This window comes from Uranotaenia lowii, chromosome 1 (assembly GCF_029784155.1).
Source record: "Uranotaenia lowii strain MFRU-FL chromosome 1, ASM2978415v1, whole genome shotgun sequence".
NCBI classification, from domain to species: Eukaryota; Metazoa; Arthropoda; class Insecta; order Diptera; family Culicidae; genus Uranotaenia; species Uranotaenia lowii.
Window position 1 is genome coordinate 115104620 of NC_073691.1, and position 24746 is coordinate 115129365.

The window sequence follows — 24746 nt, forward strand, 5'->3', positions numbered from 1 at the left end:
AGGTTAACCCCTTGACCACTAGTGAGCGTCGAGATATGTGGCTCTCAAACTTTAACAGTTTGAATTATTTGGATTATAAATGAACTCGTTGAATATAAGTTCGTTTATCCTCCAAAAAACGTACTGGGCACCTTTTTTTTATATTGAGTTTAGTAATTTTTGGTATCGATTTTCTTTAATCATAATCTTTTTTATAGATTAATAATAAATAATTCAGAAATAAGGAATCCATTATTGTGTCATTTATTTCCAAAGATAATTGACACTCTGTAAGAAAGCCTCCAATCCACTGATAAGTGTATTAAATCGGGTTTTGTTGTTGCTGTTGCTATTTGCGCCAGCAATCGTTTGTGTTCGCGTGTAATATGTTTGTATCGTGTGTGGGCGAGCATAGAAACAAATAATCCTCGAGGAATCATCAAATTTGCCCAAGCCATTTGTGTAGTCTATATGACCCGCTTGAAGGAAGGTCTCGAACAGCAAACAAGGGCAGCATTGCCACATTGAAATCTTTTCTTTCAATTAACAAAATTTCATCTTCTTTACGTACCGGTAGGCGTAAGCGGCGTCGGTGGAACAAAATAAAGCGCGTGATTCGGGTTTTTTTTTTTGCGTGGATGCAGTTTTACATGAAAGACGATTTCAATTTTCAAGCAGAAGATTTGTTTGTCTATACCAGTGGTCGGCAACCTTTTGAGTTGAAAGAGCCAAAAACTTCAATTTTTCAAAATTTCAGAGTTTGAAAGAGCCACATTACAGATTTATTGTTTTTCATTTAATATAAGAAATCAAAATATATGAATGATCAATGAACATAAGTTTTACGAAAATAATTTTAAACCCATTAGAGTTTTTTACTCTTGCTCTTGGATTTTTCTTTAAAATCTGTTCCTGCTTACCATTAAGTACATGGATTCTTTTCAGGATCGTCAACACTTCTAACATGGTTTGATTTTAAATCAATTATAATACGTTGGCAAATATCGAATCAAGAAAATTTCAAATCCATATAAAGCTTATATGAATACTTTGCATGATTTTGAAGTTAACTATTTGAACATTTTTACATAAGCAGAATATTTATAATTTCTTTGTAACATAAAAGTTTTCAAAATAACAAACTTAAGGAAATAAATTTTCTTCAAGTTATCAAGCATTTGTTTATGAAATTTCCCAGGTTTAACTAATGCTTTCAAAAATCTAGAAATATGAGGTAAAATTCAACTAAATTTATGTAGCCGAAAATTTAAATCATAAAAATGTATGCTCCTGACAACAGGAAGAATTCAAGATCAAGCGAACGTGTCTTCAGAATTTAGTGCATCTGGAAAATTCAAAAATCTCATCTTATGTCATATGTGATTCTTCAGTATTGTGCGTCTACCGATTGAATTAAAAATGAAATTAAATACATTGTATATTATTCATCAATGCTTGCCAAAGCTCAGCTTACTGGAAAAAAATTCCATGGTTTGACCAGTATAAATCTGCAATAAAGAGATTTTGTTGTCTTCAAAAAAAATTCGTGACACATAATAAAAAAAAACAAGTCATTTTAACTGGCAAAATCAGTTCAAGAATCCTTTTTAAGTTTCAAAACAAAAAGTAATAAAAATAAATCAACGATGATAAGTTCTTAACAGAAAAAAGGATCTGTTACTGGAACTTCATTCAAAATTTGTGTACTTTTTGTAAATATACGCATCCCACTTGAAATTTAAAAAGTGTGCAAATACACAAAGGTATACTTTTTTTTTAAACATACAATTTAGTTATAAATCATAAAAAATCTGCCTGTGTAAAGTTCAATTAAGTTATTGATTACAAGTATTAAGCCTGTGATTAAGTTTTCATATAGATTGTCAGAATTGAAATTGTCATTCATTCTCAATGGTGATTCGAGTTTGAAGTTCTCGATTCTTAGATTTACAACTTTTTGTTTAAATTTCATGTATCTATTCATTTTTTAATACACACAATTCTATATAGATACAGCTCAACTATATACAGTTCAACACCAAATATACACACGTTTTGGATTTTGATTCATGTTTTTGTTGTTTCAAAACAACAGTTATTCTATGCGTTTACGGTTAATGATAAATTAAATCTGGATCTCTATGCTTATGCTTCACACACCATAAAAAGCAAAAAATCGTAAAATTAAGCTTCAAAAAATGCTATTTCGCCATTTGGTCCTTTCCACGCATGCAATTTTAAAATTCTTTTCTGGACCTTTGAAAATACGTTTGCCAGGTCACAAGACTCAATTATCGCTTTAGCACGATTATATAAATATTTTATTCAAAAATAAATATAATATTAGCGTACGAAAGTAAAGAGCCGCAGCTTTACATCAAAAGAGCCGCATGTGTAGCCTATGGTCTATACCAAAGTTTGTACTTTATCTAAAGGTTTTTTCCTGTGATGCGTGCTGATATGCTAAGGAAGTAAGCTTCATAGTGGCGAAAATCTCAATCGTTTCACACGGTATAGAAAAAAATCGAGTGTTAAAAAATCATAAATCGGGTTTTGAGCCTACACTCAGAAATGAAAATAATATACAAATAACTAGTTGTAGAGTTATGGGTGTATGAGTGAAACCTATGCCATCATGTAAATCGTTATTGGAGAATAAAGTCAGTCCTTGTTTAACCGTCAGCTCGTGTACACGCTTATTACAAATGACGACGAAGCTAAAATAGAAAATGGCTACCGCGTTGATCAGTTTTCGACGGTTCGAGGAAGGCGAAGAAGAATGGCAACTTTTTAAAGAGCAGCTAGAAGAGTTCTTCAAGACGGCAGGAGTGCCTGCGGAAAAAAGTTCCAGCGTTGATTAACTGCCTTGATGCCAGAACGTACAAACTTCTTCGCGATTTATGCACGCCATTAGTTCCGGCGGCAAAACCTACGAGCAGTTGTATGCGTTGCTTAGTTCGCATTTCACACCAACAACAATTGTGCATCGCGAGAGACGCGCGTTTTTCGAAGCCGTGCGAGGAGAAAATGGTCCAGAAAATGTCAATATGTGGGTCGCTCGTATTAAGCGATTGGCGGCAAACTGCAAGTTTGGGCTTTGTCTTGAGCACAATCTGACAAACAAATTCATATGTAGATTAAGAGGTCGTGCGTGGGACCGCATATGCGAAGAAGATGAAAATGTTTCATTCGATAGAGCTAGAGAGATCGCAATGAAATATGAGTGTGAAGATATTCAGAAAAATCAGGAATATCAAGTGAATGTTCTAAAACAACGGCCGAACCGGGTGAAAAAGGACACAAATACAAAGAAAAAGTTTGATGATATTTGTTTTGTGTGGAGAGGAAGGGCACCGAAAACCGAACTGTCGTTACCGAAATTATGCGTGTAAAAGTTGTGGTAAGCGCGGTCACCTGGCAGCGGTATGCAAAACAAGTCGCAAAAATTACGTTGGTGAGGAAACACACGAGCAAGTGCCGGATGGAGGGAGCGACGACGACGATGCTATCGTCGTACAACAGAATTACCTAAGTATGAGTCGTGTAGTGAGAGTGAACAAAATTTCTCAGATACCGGATAAGCCGATCAATGTTTGTGTCGAAATAAACGAGATTGTGTTGCCTATGGAGCTGGATTCTGGCGAGAGAACTTCAGCGATTTCGGAAAGTTTCTACAAAAAATATTTGAGCTGTTATAGTGTAGAGTCTACAAAGTTAAAATTAGTAGCCTACAATGGAAACAAATTGGAAGTTTGGTGTCATATAACGAGAAAAGCAAGGTAGTGCAATTTGCGGTTATCCGAAATGGGGGGCCACCTTTATTCGGGAGGAATTTTATGCGCTTGTTTGATTTGCATCTAACACCGATTTGTCGAGTCTCAAAAGTGGTAGGAAGTGCAACAGATGAATTGAGGAAGCTTTTAGATAGTTTCCAGTCGTGGTTTTCTTGGAAGTTAGGAAAGTTCAAGGGCGTCAAAATCAATTTGGAAATAGACCCTAAAGCCAAAGCAGTATTCTGTAAACCGAGGCAAGTTCCATTAAGTTTAGAGCCTTTAGTTGAGAAGGAGCTTATGGCGATTGTTCCAGTTTTGAAAGACGCCGGAAACCAGATAAGGCTGTGTGGGGATTATGTGTGATGTGGATGTGAAGCATCCTCTGCCCCGAGTAGAAGAAGTGTTAAGTAAATTATCAGGGGCAAAATTATTTTCCAAATTAGATATGAGCAGGGCTTACAACCAGTTTGAATCAACGGAAGAATCTAAGAAAATGTGTGCTTTGTCTACTCATAAGGGAATATTCAAAATGAATCGGCTTCCGTTTGGGGTTAAACCGGCTTCGAGGATAGTGCAAAGGGAACTCGAGAAACTGCTGATGGGGATTCCGGGAGTGGGGAACTTTTTGGATGATGTGTTGCTGGCATCGAAAACAGCTGAAGAGCATCTCGTAAAGCTCAAAGCGGTACTCCAGACCTTGCTGGTCTTACGCTGTGTAAGGAAAAGTGTAGTTTTTTGAAGAAAAAAGTGAGTTACCTTGGATTCGAAACATCTGAACATGGTATTAGGGGCTGTTCACTAACTACGTAAGCACATAGGGGGGGGTGGGGGGGGGGGTTTCACATTTGCTTACGATCTCTTACTAGGGGGGTAGGGGGGGTTTCCAAAAATCTTACGTAAGAAATGTTACATTAAAAATTCATCACAGCCATACCCAAGTAACACACAAAAGTAGAATAGGTTTTATAATTTTTGCAAGGAGTTTTATAAGTGATATATAATACTGTTTACTATTTTAAAATATATTTATTGAAAACCTATTCACAACTTTTCTTCATGATAGCTACAAGCGTCTTATATAGTCAATCTAAGAACCAGCAATAAATTTGTATGATTGCCTTTTTATTTGGCTCTTTGTGGAAGCTATAAAACATTTTTATACCTGAAAACATAAACCACTTGAAGAAGTCATGAAACACCCGCATAGAAACCTGTTTTGATCTATAAAAGCCTTTTTAAATTATTTCGTAGCACTCGTGTTCTTATATGGTTTTTACAAGAAGCTTCGGTTTTATAAATGTTCCTTAAGGACTGATTGTGGCCTCTTTAAAACGTTTATATGGAAGAAAATTCCTCTATAGGCCAAAATAAATTTATTAGTGGTATTTTGCCAAATAAAGGGTTTATAATAGAATGTTATTTAGTTATCAACCAAAATGTCAACAACAGGATGTTTTTCGACAGAAAAAGAAGAAACAGTTGTTTTCGCATTTGTCAAGACAACAACGGATGAAATTGATACCGTCGCTCGTCAGAAAAAAAGCTGCTCAAGATGAATTATCCACTAGAAGTGTACGGCACACTAGAATTTTACTTTTTCCGCGATAATTGAAGTTTTCGTGAAAATATTCGAAGAAGCCGATGACGTCTCTAAAGAACATTAGAATATAGTGATTTTCTAAGTGGATAAAAATTTCTTTGAATGATTCAAAAACTTGTTTTCAATTAATTTTATAAGAACACGCAGAGAAAACTTGGATTTTGATACAAAACAAAACTGACTTTGATTCAAAACATTCAGTTTTTTGAATCAAACTCCCGTTTTCTTTAAATCAATGATTTATCGTTCTGATTCAAATGAATAATTTTTGAAAGAAAGAATTAATTTTTTGAACTGAATAATTTTGGACTTTGATTTTAAACAAATTCTTAGATTCAAAAGAAATTTGTTCAATTGCACATTTCGTTTAAAATGAAGTAAATTTTCTTTCAACCAAAGAAAATTGTTTTCAACAGAAAGGAATAATTTCTTTAAATTAAAATTTTGAACTTAGAAAATATTTTGGATCCAGCAAGAACCGAATTTCGAATAAAGTTTGTCCGGTTGTGTTGAAAATCAAAACTAGTGAATCAGAAATAGCTATTTAGGAGGATTCAGAATGAAGAATGGTAAGTGTGTGTTAATCCATTAATTAAAAAGTGAATGTTTAAGATTTTATATAAACTCTTGCATTGTTACAGGACCACGGCTGATTCTGCCCCAAATCCAGCGGTCTGATTATCTTCGGCCCGATCTTCAGCGGTAATCACCAGTTGGATGACCACTATAGTTAGTAACCGGAGCTGCTTCCGGAAGTCTATTGAGCGGCCCAAGAAGAATGCCCTCAAGCCAAAATTAGGAACGGATGATTCAATTATAGTGAACCAGTGTTAATGTTAATTTTGTTAGTAAAAATGAATTTAACATGTCAATTCTTTCTTTTTATTATTCAAAATTCCTAATAGAATCTTTGGGACCACTGAAAATATTTCTTCCAATTGGAATGAAAGGAAAATAGTTCAATGAACCAATCCTTTTAAATCTAAATCTAAATTACATTGTAGCAAACGAGAACAACTTTGCATCAAATGGAACTGTTTTTTGTTTCAAAGCATTAATATTTTGATTCAAAGATTTTTCAAAAGAAAAATTCTTTGAAACAAAGGAAAATGCCTTTGAATCAAAGGAATTTTTATTTATCCCAAAATCAAAGGAAAAAATCCTTTGTTTTTGCGGCACTTTCCTTTGAAATAAAAAACCTTTTCGCTGCGTGAACAACAAAAGACAAAATTGATCACTTCCATCATCAGGAACGGCATGCTGCATATTTGATTACCTGCTGAAAAAGCGCAGTGTTGTTGTGGAATTTCAGGAGCAAAATATTTTGTTTGTTACGGGCCTCAATAAATTTAAAAAATTTTAAGATATCAATAGGAAAATGATCTGTAAAGTGTGCTTTAAGAAAAACATACCAATGTAACATTGTGAACTAATTTTCAACTCAATAAAAATTTTACGCAAATGCTTTAGAAAATTTCATTTGGTTATCCATTCCTCTACCGCCAACATTATTTGAATCGGAAAGGTTTTATTAGGTATATGTATTGTTTTTTTTAGAACATTTTGAGAAGCCTCAAAACTTTTTGGGCTTATAAGATTCATCAAAATGCCTCAAAGAAACACATCAAGCCTAAAGCAGTTTTGTAGGAAAGACTCACAGAATGAAACTTTGTCGGTTTATAGAATCGGTATTAAAGCTTTTACACACTTTAGTAAGACTAAAAAGTTATGTAAAAGTGTATTAGTTCGATAAGTTATTTGACGATAACAAGTCGTTTTGTAATTGTTCCATAACGACTATTATTAATTTTTATATTAGCGCCATTTTCATAACAAATAATGATGGATATATGAAAGATGTCTTTCTATTTTAGAAAGTAAAACTTATCTTGTTAATAGTTTTATAAGCTTTGACATCATTATGGCTGATATAATGTAGAAAAATTGTCCACCATCCACATAATCGATTAAAAAGTTGAAAACGATATTCTTTCAATCTTATTTATCGGATTTTTATTCTTTAAAAGTACGAATATCAGCAGGCCCTTAATTTTGCTCAAATTTTCTCATACATATTTGCAGTAAATTTGAAAGGGCAAGTGAATGAACAACTCTTAACGAAAATTCAGGATGAGAAAATAAAATGGATTTATTAAATAAAGTGATGATAAAGTGGTATTAGCTTTGTGATTTGTATTATTTTTATATTTGCTTCCAACGAGATTCATTTGTTTTAAAATTATTTGCCAGGATCCTCATTAGGGAGCAGAATTATTTGTAGAGAAAATTTATATAGTCAAAAGGTTTTATAAGCGGAATTTATAAAGAATTTTTGAATTGGATTTGGCATGTCATGGTTTTATAATTTGCTCTACAGAACCTACTGCAGAAGGGCCTTTTTGTGCTATTAAGCGTTGTATTGCAGTTTTATTGATCCTAAAATAACCGGACGCGGTTTTATAGCTTTATTTTATAGTTGGTTTGGAGTCCCTTAGAAAACTTAAATTGTTACTTGGGTAGCCATTCGAAACCATCCCGCATAGCTAAATACTGTACACTAAATCGTCCTTATTATTCCATTCTGATTACATTAATAGTACCTTATCATATTGCGTCTTGGCTTGATGTGCCTTTGCTTAAACAGATAAAATATGATTTCCGAAAGATATGATTAATATTCCTAGAAACAAAATGATAATTTTTGCAACGCGATGAAATGATTATGAATTATTTCGGAAAGATACAGTCAATGGTCATAAAAATAAATTGAGAATTTTAGCAACACGCCAATTTTTCCAACCATTTTTTCTGCTGTCACTTAACTGCACGTGGCAGGTGCTAAAAAAATCTTCCGGCTTAGTTCTGGCCAATTTGAAAAGAGTCAGAGCTGGAAGGAGTCGGAACGCTCGGCGACGGATCAGCTCTGTTGGTGATGGTGATGGTGAGTTCTTATTCAGCACTTGTAATAATTCATGATCATTTAAAAATATTTTTTTCCAGGTGCTGCAAGGCGAGGACGCGGAAAGATGCGCTTTCGGTTGCAAGAACTGAAAACGGCAGGAGCGCAGTTCTAAAGAAAATGGTCATGGAACGAAATTACGGTAAGTTCCAGTTTCTGACAGTGGAGTTGTCCGTTGTGACCAATATAAGTAGCCCAAGCACTTCCGTTGTATCTCCGCATCCATCTCAGCAGCTCAGGAACGGAAGCAGCGGAACCGCCAATAAACATGATATTGTGTGAAGTGTAATTGTGACGTTCCTCATATTTCAAAATGTTGTTGTTGAATATTAAATAAAGAATTATAGAAACACAAATTTTTATTTTATTTTTCTTATAAATCTATTAATTAATAAGAAAAGATACACCGTATCATCCGCATTTTATGGGTCGATCATTAACAAAAGATAACACGTACGGTCCAGGTGGTTCGTTGTATTTGAATCGTTGTTGAATCGTTTCTTTACTTAACAACCCGTTCCCTGTATCGTAAAGTGTGTCCAAACGATACAAAAAACGATTCATATAATCTTTCTTTAATAATCTGGTTACCATAAGGGTAATCTTTCGGGAGTCTCGGGAAAAAGATTACATGAACGGTCATTTTATGATACTGATTCATGCGGGATATTACTCAGGTTTTTTTACTCACTACCTAGGGTAACGGACTTATTTTGGACCGGGTACATATTTTGGACCACCTTTCCGCTTTTTTCCAATATTGCACTCAAAAATCATGTTAATCATGAAAATTTTGAACAAATATAGTTAAAGCTACTTCTTCTGATTCTAATCATATCTAACATTTCATTTAAATAATTTGATAAGGGAGAGAAAATTGAAAATAAAGTTTTGATTTTTCACAGTTGGACCGAATCAAGGCCATTTCAGAAGGACGTGCCATTATTGGAGGCAACTTTCAAGAGGTTTTCTGCATAACTGTGATAAATTTAACAACTACATACATGTTCAAAGATCTGATAAAACACTTGAAAACTAGTTTTCCAGCCCGAAGAATAAAAAAAAACTTGTTTTAATCTTAATTTGACCCATGTCGAAAATAGATCCTACTTAATTCAATAGGGACTTATTTTGGACCACCCAACATAACCTAAGTATTAAACTTGCTGTTAAATGTTCAGGGACGTAATAAGACGTTGTACGACTATATGAGAGATATATGCGAACTATTTCAATCACATATTGTATTCCATGTTACTGGCAACGGTTTGATAAGCAGTTGTCAAAAGCTACAGCTTAAAGAAGCTTAAAACATGAAACAACTAGACTTGCACCAAGTCCTTATTTTTGATGCTTCATGAAAAATTATTGACAGTTTGGTATAAAAGTTACCACTATTCAAGGTTGAGTTTTTAGAAACAAAAAACTTGGTTAGGTAGAAGAGACGAAATATAAACCCGGAGGAGTTTGGAAAAAACGACCGCAAATCGGCAAATATACAAAAAGTTTAATTTTTGTAACAGTTGAATTACCTCAGTTTATGTTAAAACAATTTTAATAAAAATATTTCCAACTATATTTATATATGTTTCAAAAATTGGTAGAAAATTGTAGAAATGTGTAAAAATTACAAGCGAAAATGTACTAAAATCCAGTTTTTCAGCCCCTGTGGTTATGCAATTTAAAAAAAAAACTGTTGAAAAATTTACTCCAACGATATTTTTTCTTAGAACAAAAGTTGTTTTAAAGATGATATTTTGTCGATTTTTCGGCGAAAAAAATCTGGCTTCTAGATGGTTCAAAAAATAGAATAATTCTCGCACATTTTTATCATTTTGAATCTATGTTTCTACAGAAGCCAAACCAAGTCAAATAAGGTTTTGGAAGTCAAAATGCCTCAATTGATGTCGCGGAGTTAATGATGTCAGACTTTCTTAACTTATCATTGGGTCGCCTGAAGGAGATTTGCGTTTTGAAAATTGATCCTAAAGATAAACCATTGGCCAGTGTTCAACACTGCAGAACAAATTTCGTCGAGATTGCAGTTTGCTGTCGGAATTTTCAAAACATTTGAAACACGCTATATAACGGAGGAGTGTTTTTTGTTTTACTATATTCTTATCGAACAAATAAAACTTGACTACAAGAATAAGAAACAACAAGATTAATTGAATTATTCGCATAATTGCGCAACAATCGCTGTCGTAAATATAGCAAAATTTAAAAAAAAAAACTTATTTAGTTTAAGGGTGGTCCAAAATAGGTCCAGAGGGTGGTCCAAAATAGAAATCTGGTGGTCCAAAATACCAACCAGAGTAATTATCGAAGAAACGCGTTTTTAGGCTTAAATCTTGTTACATTGCAACAAACGACGATATATTTCGAAAGAAAAAGCCTTGATCTTCGTAATGAAAGGATAAAGCAGTCAAAAATTGTAACATGCACTTTTTTATTTCAGAAAATAGCATAGCCACTTCCCAAAGCGGTCCAAAATAGGTCCGTTACCCTATTTGTTGGTTAATTTTGATGTAATGTTATTTATCTTTTAATGTCTATTAATTCCTAAAAAATCCTAAAACTTTTTGAAAAATCTTACTTTGTCTTACCAGGGGGGAGGGGGGGTTGAAAATTTCCAAAATCGTGCTTACGTAATTAGTGAACGGCCCCTTACTAAGTCCAACGAGCGTACACGTGCCATTGAAGAGGCGACAGCTCCGACTAACGTGAGTGAAGTTCGTGCTTTTGCGGGGTTAATGAACTATTACAGTCGGTTTGTAAAAGACCTGGCTGCTTTAATGACCCCGTTGTACAGACTTCTGCAGAAAAATCAATCAAAATCAGTGGACTCAAAAGTGTCAGGTTGCATTTGATACGGTGAAGAAAAGAATTTGTGAAGATATTGTTTTAACGCATTTTGATCCAGATAAGGACATTGTTCTTATTTGCGACGCTTCCAAAGGCGGAATATCAGCGGTGTTGGCTCACAGGATCCATGGGAAGGATAGACCGGTCGCGTTTGCTTCGCGTACTCTAAGTTCAGCAGAACAAAACTACAGTGTGTTGCATAAGGAGGGTCTTGCTATTGTGTATGGGTTGAACAAGTTTTTTATGTATCTAGTGGGAAACAAGTTCACCATCAAGACGGACCATAAACCGCTAGTGTCCATTTTGGGACATGACAAAGGAATACCTATTATGGCGGCAGGAAGAGTTCAGCGGTGGGCAAATTTCATTTCTGGATTCAAATATAAAATGAAGTATGTCAATTCAGAAAATAATAAACCTGATTATCCGTCAAGAGCGCCGGTGGAATCCTGGGAGTTATGGAAAGAAGACACAAACTATCTGAATTTCATGTCCGCTCACCAGTCACTTCCAGTGGAAGCAACAAAATTGAAAAAGTTTTATGACAACGACGAGCCTTACTCGAAACTACGAGAAGGTATACTCCAGGGTCGAAAAGTGGATGTTGCACAGGGTTACGCGAACGTATTTGAAGAACTTTCGGTGGAGTCCGGAATTGAAATGCGTGGGTACCGAGTAGTGATTCCAGAAAAGCTTCAACGAGATGTGCTGAAAATATTGCATTCTTCACATCTGGGTATTAACAAGATGAAAAGTGTAGCAAGAGGCAGCATTTGGTGGCCTCAGATAGATAGTTATATTGAAGACCACGCGAAAACATGTCTATCGTGTCTAATCGAACAACCTTCACCGCCTTTGTCGCAATTAATTCCCTGGGAGCTTCCGGACAAACCTTGGGCGAGACTGCATGCCGATTTCGCCGGACCACTGAATGGAATGTGGTTCTTGATAGTGATCGATTCTTACACAAAGTGGCCCGAAGTATTTGCTACTAAATCTATCACTACTGATTTTACGATAACTCCTCTCATGGATTGTATGGCCAGGTTTGGTCTTCCCGACCAGCTTGTTACGGACAACGGGACTCAATTTACGGCAACAAGATTTAGGGATTTTCTCAAGGCGAACGGAATCAAGCAGACCTTAACAGCACCGGGTCATCCAGCAACGAACGGTGCAGCGGAGAACTTTGTGAAAACTTTTAAGAAATCCCTTAAGAAAACGATTGTAAGCAATAAGAATAAACCTTTGTATGAAGTTAATAACAAATTTCTGTTGGGGTACAGAGTATCACAGCACTGTTCATCTAAAATGTCTCCGGTGGTTGCCATGTTGAATCGAAAAATTAAAACCCAGCTTGATCTTTTCAAGCCTAAATGTGAAACTACCGAGAAATCCGAACGAGGTAAGGTGATAACCCAAAACTTGAAGGAAAACCAGAAAAGACAAATGAAATCGCATAAAGGAACTCGGGATATCGAGTTTACAGAAGGCGAACATGTGCTTATTCGTGACTATTCAAATCCCAACTACTCAAGTTGGACAAAAGCAATGATTTTGAAGGTTCTAGGAAAAAGGAACTACGTTGTCGAGCTGCAGAGTTCTGGTCGAGCTATCAAACGCCACACAAATCAGATAGTAAAAGATCATTCTGTTAGTTCTGAGCCTACAGTAACCTTGCAGGAACATAAACATGAAGACGAACAAACAAGTCGGGCCGTACGAGATTTTTCCTACAAATCAGTTTTGAGCAGACACGAATGCCACAAAGATGGTAAAGTGTCATTAATAAAACCTTAAAAAAAAAAAAAAAGTTTTGAGCAGCAACGTGGCGACACATGACTTATCGGCGGATGAGGAGGAGGAAGTAATTGGGTTCGACGAAGGAAGCTGGGTAGTTAAACCAAAGGAGAAACGTCAACGAAAAAGAAAACAACTCTTCGACACTAGGCGGATCGGCAGGCCCCTCCGGAAGAAAACTGAAAAAGTAAAGTGATATTGAATATCTCTTTGCAGAATTATCCTTATAATCTTTGGCTAACAATGTTAAGAATATATTATAAACTTGCTGTGGGGGGCAGGGTTGCCAACATTTTTTTTTTTTCAAAAATCAGGGAACTGGCGAAATAAAATTCAGGCAAAATCAGGCTACGTTAAAGTAACGGAAATTTCGGTCAAAGTGATGACCTTTTTTTGGCGATCGCTACACATTTTGTGTTGTGTTGTGAGCCTACTTGGTTGAATAATTCTACTGCATCAAGCAATCGAAAGGTTTCATTGAAATCCTTTTTTTAAATAAGAATTAACGAGACCCAAGCAACCAAAAGTTCGAATATCACTTAAGGAACGAACCAATAAGTTCATATAAAGCTGTACAAAAGTTCTGTGGAACTTTTTTGCTGTTCAAAATGCTTTTTCGAGGTCCATGGAACTTCATTCTTTATCAAGTTCAGCCAATACTCAAAAAAAGCTTTAAAGTACTGTTTTGGTTTCTGTTTCTACTTTTTGGGAACTTTAAAGTTTGTATGAAGAAAAACAATCTACTTGTTACGTACTTCTCATTTTTTTCAAAATCAAGTAGCTATCAAAGGGTTGCAAGTCTTTTTTTACAGCTCAATAGTTCGTAAAAAGTCTCTGTTGTAGTATTTTGTAAACTTGAAAGTTTTTAATTAGTTCCAACGGGCGTTCAAAAGCAACTTCGTATTATAGAAACTTTGAAGTAGATTTAAAGGCTTAAATCTACTTTTTTCGAACTTCAACACGTGTTTGCATAAATAAACACATCGTTACTTGGGAAACAACTATATGAAGTACACATTTAGTTCCGGAAGAACTTTTTAACAGCTTGAAAGTGGGAATTAAGTAGAAATAAAGAACCTGAAAGTCGTTTTAAAGAAAATCATCACATCGAGTAAAATCGTTGCCTACTTATGATGTTCATATAGGGCAACAAGTATGGATCTCAACTTTCAAGCGGTGAGCTCGGGTTCGAGGCTTGGTAAGAACATGTTTTTTAAATGTAAATGTGAGTTAGTAACAAATATAGTTGATTAATACGAATCAAAATAGCAGACTTGAGAAGGCAATTGAAGGAGCGGAAGAGTAATTTTTTCGATTTTTTATGCTGCTTATAAAGTGGATTTTGAAGCTGGTTAGAAGTTGTTTGACGATTTATGCGAACTTTTTGTCAACTTTAAAGTTCGTATAACTACTTAAAAATTGAGCTGAAAAGAAGTTGTATTAGCATACTCGATTAAGCTGATTAAACCTGATAGAGGAATGTTATCCGAACTTTTGGTTGCTTGGGGAACCTTTCGATTTGTTTGATTCAGCCACTTTTTCACTTCAGCTATAGTACCTACTCCTGTTTCTTACTACCCATTTTTCATGATATTCGCAAAAATCAGGCATATTTTCAAAAATCAGGGAAATTCAATGGCTTTTCAGGTTGTCAGGCAGAGCCTCGAAAAATCAGGCAATGCCTGAAAAACCAGGCACATTGGAATCTCTGTGTGGGGGTGTAGAGTTATGGGTGTATGAGTGAAACCTATGCCATCATGTAAATCGTTATTGGAGAATAAAGTCAGTCCTTGTTTAACCGTCAGCTCGTGTACACGTTTATTACACTAGTTTTTCAGGTATTCGGTTATTTCTCCGACGGAAATTTGATGGAATCATTAAAAAATAATGTTTTGATCCGAATAACAATTGTAAAAAGGGTCTTTAATAAATATTAATAATAATAATTAAAAAATAATAATTCACTAACATTTCTTGTCAAGAAATGATCCAATGCATAAAAAATTATAACCGCGAGATATTTCATTCTTGAACAAACGCTTTGTGCGTATGAGTTCCAGCTAACCAGTATGTGAGCACGTGTTACATTCATCAGTTTCGACATGGTGCTCGCTCAGCTTGGTGCATGTTGCTTCTATCCTCTTTATAATCACATTGAAACTGAGTATGAAGAGGATGAAAGCAATATCAGTAAGTGATGAGAATGAACAGGAAAAATGTTCCTGGTTCTATTATATGAGCAATATTTCTACCACGAGATGTCTCAAATTTTAATAACCGAAATAAAGGGATGAATCATCCACGAGGATGAAAATTCCGGAAAAAAAGAAACAATAACCGAGATATTTCTCGGCAAGAAATATCCCAGTTATTACACCCAGAGAAATAGCTCTGAGAGTGGGCACGGTAAAGCTAAAAAAAAGCATGAAAAATAATATTTTTTACTATTTTTTTTTTATTTCTGAGTGTATGAAATGTAAAATTTAAAAAAATAAGTTTTCAGAAATTTCAAAAATCTATAAACACAAGAAAAATCCCTTTGGAGAAGGGAACCGCATTTTGGTGATTCGGAAAAAGGTAATGAGAAGAGTTTTAGCGAAAAAGTGGAAGGTTTTGTTTTTCAACGGTGAAGCAACGCTTTCGGCGATGGGCGTCGGCCGGCAGTCATAGATTATGATACTAGTATTTTGGATACATGGAAATGTTTACGAAATTAAAGCTATCAGAGCAAGTTCAATCGCAGATTGTTTTCCAGAGGAATTACTTATTTAATACTTGTACGACATGGTTTCTTACCTGTGAATAAATCCCATTTTATGAACGCTATCAATAGCACAAGTTAGTTCTGCTACATAAAATCTGGCCAAATCTTCTTCGAATACTCCCTTTTTAATCAAGAGCGACATCAAATCCCCCCCTAAAAAAGACAAGTTTTAAAAAATACGCCACATAAAACTGAAAAGAAGTTTTACCTGGTATGTAATCCATTACGAAGTATAAGTTATCCTTATCTTGGAAGCTATAATAAAGCTTAACTACCCATTCGTTGTCGGCTTCCGCCAGGATGTCCCTTTCGGCTTTAACGTGAGCCACCTGGTTTCTCTTAAGAACATCTGCCTTTCGCAATGTCTTCATAGCATACAAATGGTTCGGTGTGTCGATTTTTTTCACGAGTGTAACTTCTCCGAACGCCCCTATTCCAATTGTTTTTATGCGTGCGAACATAGATTTATCCATCTTAGCTCGCTTTAAACGGATGTAGTTGCTCTCCTTTTGACAAAGTAGTTTGCGCATTTCAATTTTCGTTTCCTCCGGAAGATCCAGTTTCGACATTTCACTTTCAAGTTGTTTTATTCGGAAATTCCGCTGAGTGTATGATTTCAGTACATTCTCGATGTGTTGTTCCATGAAGAATTTATAAGCCTGCGGTGAGTAATGACGAACTTTGCATTCGAACCGCTCTGCTTCCCTTTCTTTAGAGATTACTTTTCGCTCCGGGATTGGTGATTGATGTTTGATTTTCCTCGACGGCTCCCCTTGTGTTTCTTTCTTCACAGCTGCAGACGGTTCGTGCTCTTCAGAGTTGTTGGATTCAACATTACAACTCGGTTTACCGTTTGCCCGATACCCATGCTTCGCATCGTTTTTAGCGTTAGGATCTAGATTCGCCGGAGTATTGTGTAAACGATTGGACGTAATACCATTTGGAGGTAAATTTGCATGTTTCGTGCCATTACCACTTTTCATCACATTCTTTTTGCATGGTTCGTATAGCTTCTGACTGGCCGAAACGCCATAAATTATATTGTCGTTTTTGTTTTTGCCATCACATTCTACTTTATCACCAGAATCATCATTATTATTACTATTGCTATCTACATTAGTTGTCACATTTAAGTTGTTATAATTTTTCGTGTTATTATTTATGTTATTGCTCTTATTGTTCATTACGAAGCTATGACATTGACTATTGTTATTGTTAGCATGTTTCAAAATATTGAGATTATTGTTACAAATATTATGTACATTACTGACATTTGATTCATGTACATCGTAATTATCGTTAGAGTTACTGATGCTAAAGGCACTGTTTCCATCGGAATAAGGCGGTGGAGGATGCATATTACGTTGCGTGGGTTGCTTTTGTTTCAATATCATTGTAGTGTCATATGAAGGGGGGTCCGTGCCGTTATTCGAATTCATTGCCCTTTCATCTGTCGAAGACGAGCTACCCAAATTGGCAGCGCCCGGCCCACAGGCTAGCGACATACCTGATCGACTGCTACTTGTAACAGATATCTGAGGTTGGTTGGGCAAAACATTCACAGTTTTTTTGTTAATCTTCTTTTGCTGGACCGAAATAGCGTAGGATGGTGGCGGAGGTGCAACGGATTGATTCGCTGAACTACCGACTGAGCTGGATCCCGTGGTTGGAGAAGCAGGGGCAACAGCCGTTTGCAGGATTGGTTTTTGAACTTGAGTAGATTTGACCGAGTGCATGATTATCGGATGTTGCGTATTGGTTTGACGGGCACCCCGGGCCGGGGGCAACGCGATAGGTTTTGTCATCGTGTTGCTACATGCAATATTCTGCGTAACAGTAACTGGAGATGGTGATCCAGCCGAGGCACTCGAGTATATTCCGGAACTAGGACTCTTCCTATAATCTTGCGACTGTGTAGGGCTTTGTCTGCATTGCATCGAATGCATGTAGGTTGGAGGAGCAACTTGACTAATCGGGGATATTGGATACGGCGGTGGAGGTTCTGTTGTTCCATTAGAGTAAAAGGCAGACATTTGCTGATTCAACTGCTGTTGAACTTGTGGCCCATTTTGAACAATAACCGGCTGTCTCATGTTCGTGTTTCCGGAAATTGGAGAAGTTCCACGGGCCGGACTTTGAGATTGAAATTGTCCATTTCGAGAAGTTGGTACGGAAGCCGGTGACATTCGCTTTAAAAATTGTTGTAAAGGGGGTGGTGTTGATGGCGTAGAAGGGCATCTAGGCGGCGGCAAAGGTGGCACATCGCTAAAGTTTGAAGGGCACGGAGATGGTGAATATTGGGTTCTTCCATTTCCCAGTTGTTGCTGTGAATGTGGACTGTTCGAACGTGAACTCCCAGCTCCCGAATCTAGTGCAGGGCTGTTACGTGGTAAATGTAATGAAGATTGAGGAATTTCTCTTTCGATGCTTGTCTTTCGGGTTAGCTTTGAAGTTGAGCCCTATAATAAAAATGATAGTACATGCATATATTGTATTCCAAGATCAAACAATTAAAATATTCATATTATTCGTAAAAACCTCTACATACCTGTAGTATACCGTGCCCTGCTTCATACGATTTCAAGTCATTTTTTATTTTCTCCAGTGCCGCAGCATTATAAGCTGGATTTCGTGAAGCGGAGGGCACATTTCCGCTTTTTGAACTCATTTCTATAATAAATTACCATATCAATTTGGCCGAGAAATAAAACCTGAAACAACAAATAACTGGCATTAGCAATTGGTTTTTTTATTTAACACATTATTAAGGACCGTGAAGAAATCTTAGCCGGGAAACACCGGTATTTGGCAATGTACCTATAGGTTCATGTTCATACGAAATTCGAGATCTAGTCAAGCATCAGTGATATTTGAGAACTAACTATCAGATTGTAATGCAGACTCGGAAAATATAGCCAAATCTACTAGCTGTTGAATTATTTTAGCGATAAGCGCTTGAGAAATCCTTTACAGCCAAATCAACTTTACATAAACGCTAGTTTGTTCGTAGTTATCGATGTTCATTAAGCAATTTTATGGTTTCAACCAAAAATCTGTGAATGGAAGAGCCAACCATACACACAAAATTTTCGAGGCTCCACTTAGCAAAATTTTGCTGTTACTTTCGATTAGCAAAATGGATTATTTTACTAACGTGATAGCAAACAGCAAATTTTGCTTCTTTTTAGTAATTGAAAAGGCAATTTTACTTGATATTAGAGTAAAACGAAGGTTTTCTAGCCGCTTTGTTTAAAGACAGCAGCCGCCGCTAGTTGAAGGAAAAATAACGAACTGACGCGATTAAGTGCGGTTCTGAAAGCGCGATGCTGGTGGTCCTTGTGGTGGCAAAATGATAGCCAGAGCAATACCGGATGCGTACAGGTAAGGACCGATCAAGAAGTGTACAGATTTTCCGATATTCGAATTGTAAAATTGTTTGTTTTTTTTTTATTTCAACCAGGTTACAATTTCCGACAAGACGGGTTTTTTACAACAGTTCGGAAGTGGACAACTGGAGTTTCAACGCACTGCATCAGGCACAATCATCGATGCATGAATGACGATCGGTCGCTTGGGGTTTCATTAGCCGGAAGGTGCGTTCGCAGAATCCATCCATTTTATGAAAAGAGTTTTGAAAAATATAAATAAATTCAAAGTGATGTTATCCGTGCATACTTTTAAATAATCGAATATTCCCTCGAAATTTGCAGTTAAAACATAAGAAATTTAAATTTCAGATTCTGCGGGATTTTTTGTACTGGTTTTTTCTAAAATTTTAGTAAAACATGCCGGCGGCTTATTTTTCTCTAATTTGCTAAAATTTGAGCAGAAAAAAATTGCTAAATTGATTGCTAAATTTCTAGCTGGTCAAATTTGAGCAAAATTTTGCTAATTTTCGGCCTCGAAAGTTTTGTGTGTACGAATTTTGATAACAACCTGTAGAGTTTTTTATCCGTGTACATTACATCTCAGAAACCACAGAACCAAATTCTACAAATTTAGCATTTTTGAGTTACCAAAAGCGTTTAAAATTTATAACACTCGTGTTATACTTCTAAGTATAGGGCACTTGCGCCAAGCGAAAAAAATGAGATTGGTCGTCAATGTTTTAAGATTTAGCTGCCCGAGCAGACTTCAATGGCAAAACAATACTAAATTTTGCTATCATGTCCTTAATGTAAAATTATGGTTATGGGCAGGTTAGGCATCAGTCATCGTCATTAGTCAAAAAACTGTGACTGTGAAGCCTCTTGGTCCGTCAAACTCAATTGACTGTTTCTGATACGCCAGTCACTTCGTTTGCCAATCACTCATCCCCCAGTCGTTTGAAGCTAAAAGAATTTCTTAGTCAAGCATTCACCAATCGCATTCAAATGATCGAAGGCAATTATGCCAATTCTACCTCGTTCAGCCACCGTTTCGAAAAGTGTTTAAAAAGCACAATGATGCCATTTTTTGGCTTCAACGACATCAGAAATTTGGTATTGTTATGCTTTCAAAAATGAAAAAAAAATGCTTAACGAGGTATCAACGAGCTTTTATTGTAAGCAAAATTTAGCGTATAAATTGAAAGATAAGCAATAACAAAACAGACCAGACTTCTTTACCGTTGTTTAAGGGAATAGCACACTTGATCCCTGGGGTGACTGATTCCCCACTCTCGAAAAACCATCTAAACCCTACATTGATGATTTGGCACCTCTCTTACCCTTAGGATCTCAATTGATCTCGAAATAGTTGCCAGCAATCATTTTAACTTAGAATATCGAGTGTTTGTTCCTTATCGAGAAGTTGGAGGAATGATATCCGAAATGAGCCTGTCGGCGGAGCCAACGGCATTGGCAAGTTTAGAGAGGCCTGAACTCGACTGACAAAATCTTGGATTTTTGTCAACTCGTGACTGCCAACGCCGTCAATGGAGTTAAAAAGTACTCTCCGTCAGCCTAATTTCGGGTAACTTTTGAGGGTGCTACACTCCCTCATTTCGTTTTCATCGATGAGATGTTAAGGCTCCCGGTTGGGCTTTTCATACCCCGTCCTATGCATTGCGTGAAATTGTGGCAAACTGCGTCCCACTGCGCTAATTAATCACGTTGTTCTTGTTGTGGAGAAAATCATGGGGTTGGAGCGTGCCCCGCAACAACACAAAAATGTGTGTATTGTAGAGGCTCACCCCATGATTTATCTGAGCCAAGGTTGATCCTGGGTGACTTCAATTCACATGGGGAGAACAAATTGTCGATAGTCGTTCTACTCTTATCTGTGATCAACTAATCCATGGTGGGACGAACAGTGTTCCAAGCTTCATAAGGGCAATTAAAAAGCATTCAAAGATTTTAGAAAACATGAAACTCTCGTCCTTTTTGAAGCTTATGTTTTCCTTGAAAATCAGTTAAAAAACTGATAAAGGGGAAGAAAAGGGCGTATTGGAGGAATTTTGTGGGTGGTTTATCCCGGGAAACATCCTTAAGTACCTTGTGGAGAGTGGCAAGAAGCATACAGTGTGGAATATTCTCATAGGTGGATAATAAACTTCGCACGGAAAGTCTGTCCAGATTCTGCACCTGTACAAAAAGTAATCCGGAATGTGCCTCCAGATAGGAGTGCTCTGGATTCCAGCTTTTCGATGGTCGAAATCTCACTTGCCCTCCTCTCTTGCAACAATTCAGTTCCGGGAATCGATAAAATCAAATTTAACTTGTTGAAAAATCTTCAGGATGCCGCAAAATTTCGCTTGTGAAGTTTAATCAATCAATCTCATTTAATCAATTCTTGGAGCACAACATTATTCCCCAAGATTAAAGACGAATGAATCATTGCTATCCAAAAGCCCGAAAAACCAGCGTCTAATCCCAATTCTTACCGCCCAATAGCGTTGTTGTCTTGTATACGCAAATTGATGGAGAAAATGTCCTTGTTTAGTTTTGGACAAATACCTAGGTAGAAACAAAAATTCTCCTTTCACATATTTTATTTGGGTTTCGAAGGGACAAAGGAACGAACGATTGTCTTGCTTTGCTTTCTTCAGACAAACAACACAACACAACACAAATTATTTCCTGTAAAATTACGCAAATGTCCTGTAACAAAAAGGAGCAGGACATTTACCGTAATTTAACAGGTCGAAAACATGATTACGTGACATTTAATTTTAAGTGTACAACTTTTTTACAGGACATTTGCTGTAATAATAAATGAATCTCCGTTAACTTTCAAGGAAAACCATTTAAAATTGTAGAAAAACAGTGTGCTGTGGTTTGGTAAACAGATTTATTTGAACTGGTGGAGAATACAAACTGGTAGGCGGTTTTATAGATTATTTGAATTTTCATGGCTTGTCCAGTTTGGTTTTAATCTAATGGAAACTTATTCTAACGGCTAATTATAATTATCACCTAGGGTTGTTCCTCAACACCCCCTCTCAATCCTAGGGGGGCACGATGATGTTTCAATGGACCAGCCGGCAGGCTCTTGGTGAAGACATCTGCTAGCTGATGGCTTGTTGCGATGTACTGCAGTTTGATGATCTTGTCCTGGATGCATTCACGGATGAAGTTGTAGCGAATATCCAGATGTTTCATTCGCTTCTGATCTCGAGGCTCTTCTGCGATGTGAATGCAGAACTGGTTGTCTTCGTGGATTATCAGCGGGGATCGCAGGACCACACCAAATTCGGACAGTAGGTTCTTCACCCAGATGGCGTCACATGCCGCCTGGCTTAGGGACACGTACTCGGCTTCGGTGGATGATAGTGACACAGTTGTTTGTTTCCTGCTCGCCCATGCGACCGTGTTGCCGAAAATCTGGAACAGGTAACCGGAGGTGGAATGCCGAGTATCGACATCGTTCCCCCAGTCAGCGTCAGCGAAACCGATGATTGGATCGCCGCCTTCGTCTTGCTTGGTGTAGACCAACCGAAATTCCTTCGTCCCTTGGAGGTACCGCAAGACACGCTTCAAATAGGCCCAATGCGTATCAGTGGCACCACTCTGGAATCGACTCAGGTAGTTAACCGCAAAGCTGATGTCCGGTCGCTAAGAGAGCATCAAGTATGTAAGGCAACCAATGAGCTCTCGATAAGGCTGCTGCGTTGACTTCTCGCTTTCGGAATTTCGGGCCAGCTTGAGGTTCGTCTCTAGTGGGGTGGCAACAGACTTGCAGTTCCGCATTCCGAACCGCTCCAGCAGGGAAGATACATACCCGGCTTGACTGATGGACAATGTACCTTGCTTTCGGTTGCGCTCAATTTTCAGGCCATGAAAAGTGCTGACATCTTTCAGGTCTTCCATCTCGAATTCGGCTGCTAGTTGCGACTTGATCCACTTCAATTTTTCAGTGGAATCAGTCGCAATCAAGATGTCGTCCAATGAGGTACACTTTTACTAAGGTGGCGCAAAGGAACGCACACTATTGCACGTCAGAGAAAAAAAAGAAAAATAAACATAAACAAGCCCTGCGTCGCGACGCGGCGTTGTCAGGGAGCTTAATTTATCCTAGGCAAAATGCGTCGCGAAAATGGTCGGTAGTGACGTCACTTCTGTCATGGTAACTATGTTTACGAAGAAAAAACTTTACTTCTACTTTTGCAACGTTTCTTTCTCATCACCTCTCTTTCCACCACATTGGATGTCGTCCACGTAGAGGATTAGGTACACCTTGAAGTTCTCGGTCACCATGGTGTACAGGTAGTTGTCGTAGGGAGACCGCTTGAAACCTAACTCCAGGATGTATTTGTTGAATCGCTTGTTCCAGCTGCAGGACGCCTGCTTCAGGCCGTACAGGGATTTGTTTAGTCGGCACACTTTATTCCCCCTCTCAAATCCTGGTGGCTGTCGAATGTACACCGTCTCTTCCAGATTTCCGTTAAGGAAGGCGGTGCGAACGTACATCTGGTGCAGGTGTAAGTCTTGCTGGACCGCCACGGCCAAGAGCGTTCGAACGGTACTCATCCTAACCACTGGGGCATACGTTTCGTGGTAGTCGTACCCAGCACGTTGAGAGCAGCCTTTGGCGACCAGTCGAGCTTTGTACCGGGCAGGTTTACCGTCATCCTTCTTGATTTTGAACACCCACTTGCACGACACAACTCGACTTCCGGTAGGGGGGTCGACAAGATTCCAGGTGCGGTTCTTCTCCAAGGACCGCATCTCTTCGTCGACAGCAGCTTTCCACAACGGCCAATCGTCACGCTTTTTGAGTTTTTCGATGTCTTCTGGCAGCTCATCGACGTAGGCCTCGGCATTCAATGCAAAGGCGATGTAGCTCTCGTCTTCAGAATCGCATCGACCAGCGTGGCGTTTCGGGGATGGATTCAATTCGTAGTCGGAAAAACGAGCCGGCCGCTTTTTCGCTCGTCCACTTCTTCTTACAGGCACTTTTTCTATATTGTCTATCACTGTTTCGATATTCGAGAATTTTTCAGTTTCACTTTCATCACTATCGTCTATTATTTTATCATCCCATACAGATTCGTCATCAGATTCCAATACTTTTTCACTAGAATTGTCTTTGTGTTCAATTTGTTTCACTGAATCTGACACGAGATGATCATCACTGTACTTATAATTTTTCACTTTCTTTTCTTGCACTATTACGTCTCGAGCGACGATCACTTTCTTCAGCACAGGATCCCACAGACGATATCCGTTGTTCCCATATCCAACCAGGAAACACACATGGCTCTTCGAATCAAGTTTGGACCTCTTCTCCTTCGGGATGTGTACAAACGCCTTGCTTCCGAAGACACGCAGTTTAGACACGTTTGGCTTGTGTCCGAACCACATCTCGTACGGCGTTTTTGCTTCCTTCAAAGCAGCGGTGGGGCTCCGGTTGATGACGAACACTGCTGCTAAAACCGCTTCGGACCACATGTATCGTTGGAATTCGGACTCGTCCAGCATCGCCCGAACACGCTCCATGATGGTTCTGTTCATGCGCTCGGCGACGCCGTTCTGCTGAGGCGTATAGGGGATGGTGGTTTCCATGACGATACCTTTTTCGTTGCAG

At 37.7% G+C, this 24746-nt stretch overlaps 2 protein-coding genes across 2 annotated transcripts in view; one reads left to right on the plus strand and one right to left on the minus strand.

Annotated features, from left to right (window-relative positions):
- Positions 1-24746, minus strand: part of LOC129739104 (serine/threonine-protein kinase Warts-like) — a 68899-nt gene that overhangs the window by 24273 nt on the left and 19880 nt on the right. Inside the window, exons 2-4 of the mRNA XM_055730504.1 lie at positions 18289-18451; positions 15949-18199; positions 15773-15893 (exon numbers count right to left, since the gene is read on the minus strand). Of these exons, the coding sequence (XP_055586479.1) occupies positions 15773-15893; positions 15949-18199; positions 18289-18408 (2492 nt within the window). The 5' untranslated portion in view covers positions 18409-18451. The remainder of the gene's footprint in view (positions 1-15772; positions 15894-15948; positions 18200-18288; positions 18452-24746) is intronic.
- LOC129739105 (uncharacterized protein K02A2.6-like) lies at positions 10959-13284 on the plus strand. Its single transcript, XM_055730505.1, has 2 exons — positions 10959-12403; positions 12463-13284. Exons 1-2 carry the CDS (start codon positions 11420-11422, stop codon positions 12484-12486), a joined length of 1008 nt encoding a protein of 335 aa, XP_055586480.1. The 5' UTR covers positions 10959-11419; the 3' UTR covers positions 12487-13284.

Excerpts from the sequence above, each read along its gene's own strand:
- LOC129739105 (XM_055730505.1), top strand. The coding sequence starts at position 11,420 with ATGTATCTAGTGGGAAACAAGTTCACCATCAAGACGGACCATAAACCG. Across the intron at positions 12,404-12,462 it reads AATCCCTTAAGAAAACGATT|AGTATCACAGCACTGTTCAT; the intron begins GTAAGCAATAAG and ends GTTGGGGTACAG.